Source organism: Magallana gigas, chromosome 10 (genome assembly GCF_963853765.1).
Source record: "Magallana gigas chromosome 10, xbMagGiga1.1, whole genome shotgun sequence".
Taxonomy (NCBI): domain Eukaryota; kingdom Metazoa; phylum Mollusca; class Bivalvia; order Ostreida; family Ostreidae; genus Magallana; species Magallana gigas.
In genome coordinates this window covers 9,074,666-9,086,430 of record NC_088862.1, presented here as the reverse complement: position 1 = coordinate 9,086,430, position 11,765 = coordinate 9,074,666, and the positions used below count along the sequence as shown (strand labels likewise).

Below are 11,765 nucleotides of genomic sequence, written 5' to 3'. Positions count from 1 at the left end.
TTAATCCGATTTTCCTCTGTTGAAAACATAAGCAGACGATTGTTTTTATTAAGAATAAATAAAAACAAAACAGGAGAAGTGATACGGAGCCACTTGTGACAATGAAAATTCTTGACTCAGCTAAGTAGAAAATTCAACTCAGCTGAGAAATGACTAAGTTTGATTTGTGAAATGCAGTTTGAAAAAATCTCAGCTGAGTAAATTCTCAGGATTTGAGATTAAACTTAGGTAAAAACTTCAGGTTTTTTTTGTAAAATCGGAGTCTGAGCTGAAAGCTCAAGTGAGCTATTCTAATCACATTTTGTCCGTCGTCCGCCTGTCCGTCCGTCTGTCTGTCCGTCCCTAAACTTTTTTACATTTTGAACCTCTTCTTTAAAACCGCTTGGCCAATTTCAACCAAATTACTGAGCCAAATACAACGCAATTTAGCATAAATCATCCTTATGGGAAGGAAAATATAAATTGCAAAAATTAAGGGCTAATTCTGTTTCAAATTTAAGTAGTTTACGAAAATAATAATAAGACAGAGAGAATGGGGGTCAATCAGTTTAACTTCGGGCTCGATATGTCATATGTCATATATCGAAAACCAGAGGTAGAAGCAGACATCTTGAAGTTGAACGGAAATGGATTTAATTTGGTTATTCTGCAACAGTTTATGTGCAAAGGGAATATTTGAAACATCCAAAATATATTTGTGCCGTTTATGTGAAGTAAATTGAGCTTAATACAGTAAAACACGGTTATAACAAAGCACCAGGGACGGGCGATTTTGCTTCGTTATAAGCATAATTCGTTATATCCGTCAAGTTTACAACATGTAATATAGTCACAGGGGAATGAAAGTCACTTCGCTATATTTGCATTTCCATTGTTCTTTCCCACTGTTAGCCCATAAGGAGGAGCTGCAATTATTTCTCTATAATCGCAATTGCTCTGTCAGTATACTATGACGTCATAAAGGTGTAACGTTATATATACTTTTCCATGACGTTATAGATTTAAACCACTATACGATACATCATGTGTTTTTCTCCAACTCCATTAAAATTGACGTATTTACATGTAATATTTATCTTGTATTTTCTTTGATGAACAGAATAGATAGCAAATTTTCAATCAAAATTTACACGTATCGTTTCAAGTTTATCCAAGCAAATGTGATATTATGGAAACGTAAACTTAGCCTCCCGTGATTAAGCGTGAATGTAATGCGCATGCGCAAGATTGTAAAATCCAAAAAATCCAGATAAGTTCCGAAGTTTTAAAGGAATTTTCGTTGATTATTAATTAGCGAAGCTTGATTTAAAAATAGAATAAAAACAAATTGGTAACCTCAAGTACTCCATGATATTTTAAATATAGAAAACAAAAGACAGTACTCTTCCGATTTCTCGGTACTAAAGCCCAAAAATTCGAGTCTATTATTTTAATATAGTAGTATAGATATTGCATATGATCTTAAATTTGGTAAAAATGGTATTCAATAAAGGTAAATATGTCCAAGATTAAGTATATGCAAAAATAAGTGTAAAATTCGGATATTCATTTTTGGTTAATCTACCGAAGGGCCACATGGCACAGTATCCTTTGAACGCCCACATAAAGCCAGTGATGCTCAGGTGAGCGATGTGGCTATTGGGCCTCTTGTTTCCAAATCTGTTAACAATGAGAACTCTGGCGCCAACAAATGCATTTTCCATTTTTTTTATCGCACGTAAGAGGAAGCACATATAAAATAGTAGTGTTTTAAATAGCAAATTGTAACTGCAGCTATCACCGATTTGTTAGTTACATTAAAGCTATCTTTTTCGATATCACGTAAAATACATGTATCCAAATGTATATTATGTTAAATACTAAAATCTGATTAGTTTAGATGCAGTTTATAATCCATTTTATCACAGCAACACATTTGGCAACGGACAACACAAAGAATTGTTACATGCGCGTAAATTATGCGTACGGTTTGCAGTGAGGTCACGTCAAACAATGTAGTAAAGATTTCTTTAAAATTGAGACATTTAGTATAATAAAATAAATAGTGCCAGTTTTTTTTTGTTTTTTGTTTTTTGTTTTTTGTTTTTTTTTGGGGGGGGGGGGTTAAAATTGAAACCCCCCAAAACCATTGTAAACCGACGCGAAACTGTTACCCTCCCAAACCGGCACTATTTATATTGTCTGCGACGACTACCAACACCAACACTGAAAAAATTCAAGAATGATTCTAATTGTTTTATTTAAATGTTCCGGTTATAAAACGGTTTACAAATGTTTAAATGTTCACATTTACATTGTATATACATGTGTATACCATTTATAATCTTTTAAAGGACTATTGAATATAATATTAAATCAAAATACAAAATATAAAAAACATATGCTTTTCAGGTTCTCTTTTACAACCAATGTTCAGAAAATACACACATTTAATACAGTGACGAATTTGATACATAATTTTGGAACTATTTAGCCCATTATTACAGCAGATTTTAATATAATTATGATACATCATTTGAGCTTCAGTTTTTCCTGTTGACTATTTCCCCATCAAACCACTACCATATCCGTCATTGCCGTCGCTTGTGTCTTCGTTTGAGTTCCCAGATCCTTCACTGCTTTTGTCCCCAGAACCTTCGTTGCTTCCGTCCTTGGTATTGGAACCCTCTTCACTATCTCCTTGTCCACACCCATTGTTGCAGCAGTTACACGAGCAGCAATTGCAACCATGGTTACCAGATCCATGTCCGTGCTGATTCGATTCGTGGCTTTCTTTGCTATCGCTATCACCATCGCTATCTTCGTCGCTGTCATTACTATCTTCTTTGACTTTTTTGGATCTTTTGTGACGATGACTGTCGTGGTCAAAGTAGTACGGTTTGACAGCAGGTAATTGGTCTACATTGCGTTTTCTTCGTAGAACGATTTCAAAGTCACCATCACCAGCGTCTCTAACCGTACGTAAAACATCTACAATTGACAATTTCTTAGCAGACGTCAAGGCTAGAAACGTCAATACTAGCAAGGCTACAATGGTCTTCATCATTAATGAAAAATGCAAGAGCACAGTATATGAAGAAGTTACTAGTTAAATTCCAGTGAATGTTCTTTCTTTGCCATCATTTATATAGAAGGAAACCCCCTGAAGAAACGCCTCTTAATTTTAATTTTGAAGCGGCGCCCCTAAAAAAAAAAAATATTGCATAATGTGGTTGTCTATGGGTGTGTCACAGATTAGGTGCTTTCATATAGTAAACTACAGACCATATAGCGTTAATATCTTTAAACTGTTGTAATTATTTTATTATCAGTACAAGAATAATGTACATGTTTTTTGAAGCTCAAACACTATTCACAGAACATGTATTACTGAACTTGAAAGTCATCTCGGCGTCTAATTTGGCCATGATTTGGCATAAATATTGTATTTATTCGTCTATATTAAAAGATTTTTAATCGGCAATTGTAATCCAACACCAGTTTTTTAATACAATTTTTACCTCTCAAAAAGCTATTTTTGGTTAAATATTGTAAAATTTCAAAAATCTAAACCAGTGAAAGTATTTCAATAATTATGTACTTTATTCTCCATTAATATCTATGGATGTCCCATACCACCTTAAATAATATGTTTAAAGCAAATCAGCATATTACTATAAGACTTGAAGATAAATGACCGGACAGATAGAATCATTTTACAATGACATCACTTACAATTGAATTATTTCAAATATTTCAGAAATTGGGTTTTCTTTGTGTTATAGCTTGACAAAAACTCTGACCACTTTCACAAAACATGATATCTATTTATCTTATTCGTTTAACATAATGTTTTTCGTATCTTTTCAAATTTGTCATAATCAATACATGTATATATTGACATTGTTTTGTTCGTCAAATTCTTTGAATATGATATTCAAGACTCTATTTATGAAGAATAAAGCATAACAAAGCAATATTAATGATGTCATAATATCAAAGAACAATAAAAAGTAATTTTGATTCCTGGTTTTTGTTTTGACTGGATGCATTGATAGCAGAAAGCGGAAATATGCTTAATCTAATAGATATGTGGAACGTGATATTAGGTTTTTTTTTCCTTTTTTCAAACCTCTTCTTAACATATCACAAATATGTAGAAACATTAATGTTTTATTTTTAAATCTAATCAAGCAATTGCTAGCAAATTGTCGTGGGACAATGATTAAAGACTTTTGATAAATTCAAGAAATTCTTTTTTTCTGCACTTTTTTTTTAATCATGAAAAATTGTACTTTTTGCAACATTTTTTTTTTAATTTCAACATTATATAAAAGTTTAAGCTACGTGTAATTCTCGGACAGCTTTAAAAAAATTATTATCACTTCGATCTAGTTAAACGCTTAAGAACGTTTTGGTACATGAAATAAGATGTACCTTGGCCCAGAAGTTTAAATAATATATACTCGTGCAACCTTGTATGATAGCGATCGATGCAAATAAGTCTGATCATCTATATGAACGATATTCATAATTTTAGTCATATATTCTTTTAAAAAAATTCAAACAAAATAATCAAGGAAATAATGAAAAGAAACATGCAGACTGTCTTAAATGATAGCAATGTTATCAGTTAGTGTTAAATAGATATGCGCAATTTTACCACTTAAATGATCTTTCTTTATGCATGAAATTCAAAATTCAAATTAAATGAGACTCTACAAGAAATGCAGTCGTTTGTGGGATAATAGCATGCATTTTACAATATATCAAACACAGGAAATGTACGATTAAGATATGATGAATGTCCTTAAACTTACAAAAACTTTTGAAATAGAAATACACGAGTCATTGATTTTTTTTTGTAATGTTGTAAAGAAATACCACCCAAATGAGATATTATACCAAACAATCATGTGTTAACTGAAAGATCTGGAAAATGACTACATGTAAACAGCAGAACATTGTCATTTATTTACATTTTAGTGAGCATTTAGTATGCTTTTACAGTACCCGCAACGTTATTTTTTACAATCCTATCCTATCGTATCGTGTATCAATCCTATCGTATCGTGCGTGTTTACTGTTCTAACGTGCGTTAATCCTATTCTATCGTGCGTGTATACTGTTCTATCGTGCGTTAATCCTATTCTATCGTGCGTGTATACTGTTCTATCGTGCGTTAATCCTATCCTATCGTGCGTTAATCCTGTCAGGTTTATCGTTCAATTTTCACAGTTTTCTCGTTTATCCTATCGTGTTCATCGTGTTGTGCCTTTTCATAAGCAAGTAAATTTATTTCAAAGTTGCAAGTCGTTCAGTACGCCGTATACGAAAATTTATCTAACAAGAATTGTTAAATCCTATCCAGCATTCTATTATGATACTAATTTCTTAATGTTTTAAATCAAAATTAACCATGTAAAACATGTAAATCATATCTGTTAGCATTGAAAATGAAAAAAATTATTTAAACTATCGAAGTTCTTAGAAGTAAGGTAACATATTTACCTGTATATCGAAGATATTAAATCAAATGCGGAGTGTTAACTAATCGTATTTATTTATTATTTGTAATATAATTCGTTTTAAATGCATCATTTTCTTACACAGAAAAGAAATGTAATTATAATAGATTTACTTAAACAAGAGTTGAATTTTTATAATTGAACCCGCTATTTCCTGTGTTATTTGATCTCGGGCTGAAAAATTCGCGGCGAACGGCTAGTATGTTCGGTAGTGAAAACAATGTTAACAATACAGAAAATTTATTGATTATTTAAGCTAAAAAAATTAGTGAAAAAATTAACTGGTCATTTTTATACATTCTATAAAGAATGCCTCGACAATTGTTACTAAAAGAAATTCCGCGTCAATCTTTATTCGTAAATGTTCAAATTCTGCAGTCAAAATCAGGGATATGAAGGTGACGATATTGAAGACAAAATACATAACGCTACTTAGCGGGTTGTGTTATTTTTTCTTCGATGACCTCAACCTCAGAACCAGTATGTATCATCAAAGGAAGTATTTTATTATTGACATTTAAATCTTTTTTAAACAAATTTATAAATTGATTGTAAAAAGTAAGAAAATTCACGAAATACTGTTAATTTACAACAGTGCGTTAGTTAAAAGAAACATTCAAATTGTCTCCAATGAGAGTTTGAGTCTGACATCATCTTTATTATCTCGTGGAGTACGTGATTTTTCTCAGGTCGCTGTAGTTTTGACCAAAACGGGGCGTGACGATTTCAGTTCTGCCAATTTCCCGTCAGTTTCAGTTGCTTTAAGTTTTGATCAATAGCACCCCTGCGAATGTTATTGTCATTCAAATTTTAGACCACGTGGTTTAATTTGACCCTTTTAGTTTCGCAGTAAAAATCGTACCTCGTGTATAAAGTCTATTTCACAGTATATATGTTCTAGTAGTCAAATCTAAAATCCAGAAATTTATTGATTTTAAACTTTATCTTCATCGATTGATGAATAAAATGTGTTCTAAAAATAAATGTGACTATACAAAAATTAGTTTTTGTCTGCTGTTGCAACAACTAACATGCTTAAAAAAGATCCCCTCTGAGGATTAATTTTCGATCCGCGCCTGACCTAGTAATAACATCAATAGTGAAACAGACTATACCATTTTATTCAGAATGTTCCTTGAAAATGGCTTGATATACTAAGTTTTAATGCAAAATAGACACCCATTATTTTTTTTAAAACATGGTATTGCACACCACAAGCATCAAACATGGCTATGATTTTATTAAGCAACCCAATGTTTATATTTTCAACCACTCTACACGTGTTTGAACACGAACGATAACTCTGTTCTGAATATTATCGTTTAATATAAATAACTGCTAGATGGTTAAATAAGACATACATCTTGAAAGCTTTTCCCGTTTTAACATAAATCAAAGTAGAATATGATATGAAAAACGACCAGTACTTACGTATTTTGAGAACATTATCCGAACACTTATACTTCCGCTCGAAATTTCACAGGAACTGAACAAATATCGGTGAAGTCTCGTGAACTTTCATTCGAGCACCTCTGGATTTATTACTTCCTTAGCAACGATAAAGAAAACATTCCGAACACATTCGCAGGGGTGAATAGATAAACTCGGCGTGTAGATTTCTGTCTGGCTGTTTCTATTGAGCTATGATTTAACTAAAACGTCTGTAAGAAATAGAGGGAACCATACTCGGTACATGTAAATATACCGGTATCTTCATCAAACTAACAAATTTGATTTTACATTATGTGACTTTTAATAACTACGATAAACAGAAAAGTGCATACAAGTTTTAAACGATCAAATAATATAATGTGACGTAGATGTGGAGACGAGGTACTGTAGACGTGTTATATTTTGAGTGTTCTATATTTGGCGGAAAATGACACTCAACAGGTTAGCTTGGATTTGAACTAGCGCATTCTTCGATGTATCTATCTTGATTAAGCGGAAGTGGCATTCCGCCAAAAACGCTAATTAGAATACACAGCCAAATGTAATACGTTTACAGTAACTATATGACTTAAAATAATCTTTTGATCTATAAAGTTAAAAAAATGTAGAAAAATGTCATACCAATTCATTCGTTGAGAAAAAAAAACCAACCATCTAAATTGTGAAATTTATATGATATATCCGTCCCTGGTGTTAAATTTGTATATGATCAACGGTTTTATTTCAATCAGCCATTTTGATAAAGAAGTCAAAAACTTTCAGAAAATATACACATTATATATATATATATAGGATCTCTCATGATTTGCGATGGTATATGATTTTTATCCAACGAGTTGTGTGTTTTCTATCCCCGAGCCTTGGCGAGGGGATAGAAAACACACAACGAGTTGGATAAAAATCATATACCATCGCAAATCATGAGAGATTCTTTTTATCACATGTTTACCAAGTATTTTGTTAATCCCAACTTTTTCTGTAAAAGTTGTGATTGTGAGCCGGACAACGCATTATTTACAACACGTCAACAACGTTACGCATGGAAAAAAAGTTCCTTGAAGTTTAACAAACAGACATTCATTTTCGAACATTCTTTTATGAATTCATGACAAATAACTGAAACAACATTAAATGTTTCAAATTTATATCTCAACGCCCCTCAATTAAATTAATTATTTACTTTTTCATTCTACGTCAAACATCCGTCTAACCTACGTAATGATTAACTATGACGTCACGTGGCGTAAGAACACACAGTGGAATATCAAAAATTTATCCCATGAGTGATATCCACCGTATATTGAGATAAACATGTGATAAAAATATATATAGCATGTTTAAAAGTATTACATTTTAAACATGTTCGAATAAAATGATACTATATATTTAAAAGCACAAGGCTATAGTTGGTATTCACTGATCATAGTTTTGGTTTGTTTGGTTACATGTATGCAGTCAATACAAAAGGTCTTTGAAATAGAAAAGAAATATGGTTGTTGAATTTCATGTATTTCTTCTCCGTTTTACCTTTATTTATGTAGGGGGAAAACCTAGAAGAAACGCCTTTTCACTTTATTATTACGCAATTTTATCTAGGTGTGTCTAGGATTAAGTGCTTTTCCATTGACAGCAAAAGATCATAGAGTTTTTACATAATTTTTTTTATTATTATGATAATCGCTTTCTTATTATCTATTGTAAACACTTGATGCATGTATTCTGATCAAACAGTTATTAGAAATAAGAACGTGACCTTTAATAACTGTCAGTTTGGGGTAAAATTTGATGATTATTTGGCTGTCACAAACCAACATATTAGAAACAAGCTTTTGAATTAGTTTTTGTACTCACGAAAAGGTGTGAAACCAGTGATAAAGATTTCATCTTATTTTACTTGTATGACGTCATTTATTAATGTACATGTGCACAATCCTTCTATATAACTTGAATAACAAAAAAAGCATTTTAGTTTGTGTTTAACTGTTAAAAAATGTAAGCTGTCTCTACCAAACAGTGTGGAATATATATATAGGTTATTTAAATGTTTTTGATATAATTTTTTTTTATAACAATTCAATTTTTTATGTCCCAGACACTATATCCCCGTCTTTATAAGTAAAATGCGTTTGTTGTAATATTAAGATTGTGTTTTATATTGAGAAAAAATATTTAACTACTAGAAATTAAAAAAAAAGTTTATAAACATAATTATATTTTTCTAAAACATTAGAGATATATAAACTCAACGTTTGTTTATCCTCGTTTCTTTCTTTTATTCCAGATACATGAAGTTTGTCTTAAATGTAATTTAGCAATTAAATGGCCACACATAAATAATAAAAAATTCAATGAACAACCATTCTGATCGTTTTACTTCTTCAGATCAATCATCAAATAAACATTGTTTTTGTTTTAAATTTCGACCTTACTTAAAAGAATTGAAAAATGTCACTTCATTAAATGTTTCCAAAAAGTAGTCAGAATGAAATATACTTTTATTTTCATTTTGTTTATAAAGTACAAACTAGTATGGTCAAAATACAAATAACTTTATGAATATAGCTAAATGGTTAATATCTAAAATCGAAAGGTATGGGTCTATACAGAATACGTAAAAAATAGATGACGACAATGTTTAATGTTAACAAGAGGAGATACATGCACAAATATAATGCTAGTCAGCTAGTGTAAAATGAATAAGCAATTTTTCACCCATAAAAAAATCTCTACAATTATCCTTGACGTTAAATATTTGGGTGTAAGATATGAGAAGTACTTTACAGTTCATCAACCATAGCCTTAACATTCCAAAAAACGATTGAAACGGAACCTACTTGTCATTGAAAAATATATTTTCTTAAAGTTTTCAAAAGAATATAAAGAGCTCTGATTCATGAAACCTAATACTTTCATCGTATAACTGATGTTGATGTCCAAGTGGCACAGTGGACAATGCACTCGCTTGTCATCGTTGCGACACGGGCTCGATCCTTGTGATCGACTGTGGTGGTATGTGACAGGGTATGGTTGTTGCCCGATTGGACAGATGGTTTTCACGGGGTACTCAGGCTTCCTCCCACATCAATGACACCATCGCGCTAACATCCGTGCCAACGAAAGAGATTGATATAAGTTATAGAACTTATTAATCAATAGTTGTTAAAAAAAAAAGGGTTAAGTTTTTTATCGCACAAATTAAACTAATTTGCATAATGTACTTTCTTCGAAGATGACGACGAAATGAGAAACCCAGTTATATCTTTGTAAAAATAATAATTTAAAAAACTATATAGATATTAGTAATTGAATCAAAATCATTTGCTGCACAATATGCCTGTAACGTTAATGATCCTAATTTCTTATTCAAAAAATTATATCATTGATTTTTGATGTCATATACGGCTATTGTTATGTACCTGTAAATAGGTGCAGTTTTTTTTTTAATTTGATGTTAGAGACTTCTTTTTTCATAAAAAGAAAAAAACCAAACAAACAAACAAACCTAGCTTGTTATATTAATTGATAATGTGAAATGGTCAAAACAGAACAAATTTAAATTATCATCGATTTTCTTGTGTTTACAGATTTAATTGTTTGAGGGGTAATAGAGAATACTGAAAATTATTAGAGTTATGTCATACAATTACTTTTTTTCATTAGAATCAATTTCGTGAACACTTTATGATATTCTCAAATTAGTTATTAAACTTAGGTAAAAGGGGTCATATGACGTTTAAACTCACTTTTTGCATTCTCTTCTCTCTTCATGTATCAATGATACACACAAAAAGTAGATTATGGTGGAAATATAAATGAATGTAATCTAGGTAATTAATGCAAATTAAAGGTTCTACGAGTGAAATTGTCATAAATGTAAGATGAGTGTCACTCTACTTAATTGTGCATGGCCTACTTAAATTAAAAAAAATTCATTTAGGAAGCGAAAATGTCATTTTTTTTAAATTTTCTTTTAGACTATATTAATAAAAATGTAATGTTGCTTTTAGATTGTCATTATCATTGTGATTAGATAATGTGTTTAAGTTATGAGTAATTTATTTATTAAAGCATTTTTTTTTAAATATTAGTTAAAGTTAATGCACAACTGTGTTTTTGTTACGATCCTCGCTCATCATTAAACAAAATTAACAATAATGATCAAACTTTGTAAAAAATAAAAGAAATGTCACCCAGTGTAAAATGAAAATGCACAATTTTGTTAGTCTTTTAGTTTGTTTATCAATCAAGGTTTCGTTCGACGACACTTCTAAAGACAGTGTTGTGCTTTGAACTATTCATATGTACTGTACAGTTCAGTAAACACAATAAACTGCACGCTAAGGATATGTTCATTGATAAATAACCTTGAAATTTCTGAAACATATAAGAAGAAGGAAAACAAATCTGTTTTAGTTCGTTTGATAAGAACAGTTTAAAATAAAAAAAAAACAGTGATTACCTATATCGAAAATAAAAATTAATGCATTACTTTTATAAACAGAAAATTGCATGTCATTTCTATGTGTGCAATTAAACAATTTTGTAATTTTGTAATTTTTAATTGCCGATGAATCGTTTTTACCCCTGGAAAGAAAATTCTCCTAAATTAAGAAAATAAAATAACATCCTAATTACTCAATAGGTATTACATGTATTATATGTACCATTCTGTTAGTTTGACTTTAAATATGGTCGGGGCGTGATCAAAAAAAATATAGCACGAAGGGTTTTATGACAGATTTGATCACTTATATTTTTATAATTTAAACCATCGTACGATTGAATATTCAAATATAAGTAAGCAAA

At 30.8% G+C, this 11,765-nt stretch overlaps 1 protein-coding gene across 1 annotated transcript; it reads right to left on the bottom strand.

Annotated features, from left to right (window-relative positions):
* Positions 1 to 2,539: 2,539 nt before the first annotated feature.
* On the bottom strand, positions 2,540 to 3,043 carry LOC117683442 (dentin sialophosphoprotein). The gene has a single exon (XM_034452615.2). The coding sequence runs from the start codon at positions 3,041 to 3,043 to the stop codon at positions 2,540 to 2,542; it is 504 nt and encodes a 167-aa protein (XP_034308506.2).
* Positions 3,044 to 11,765: the final 8,722 nt, after the last annotated feature.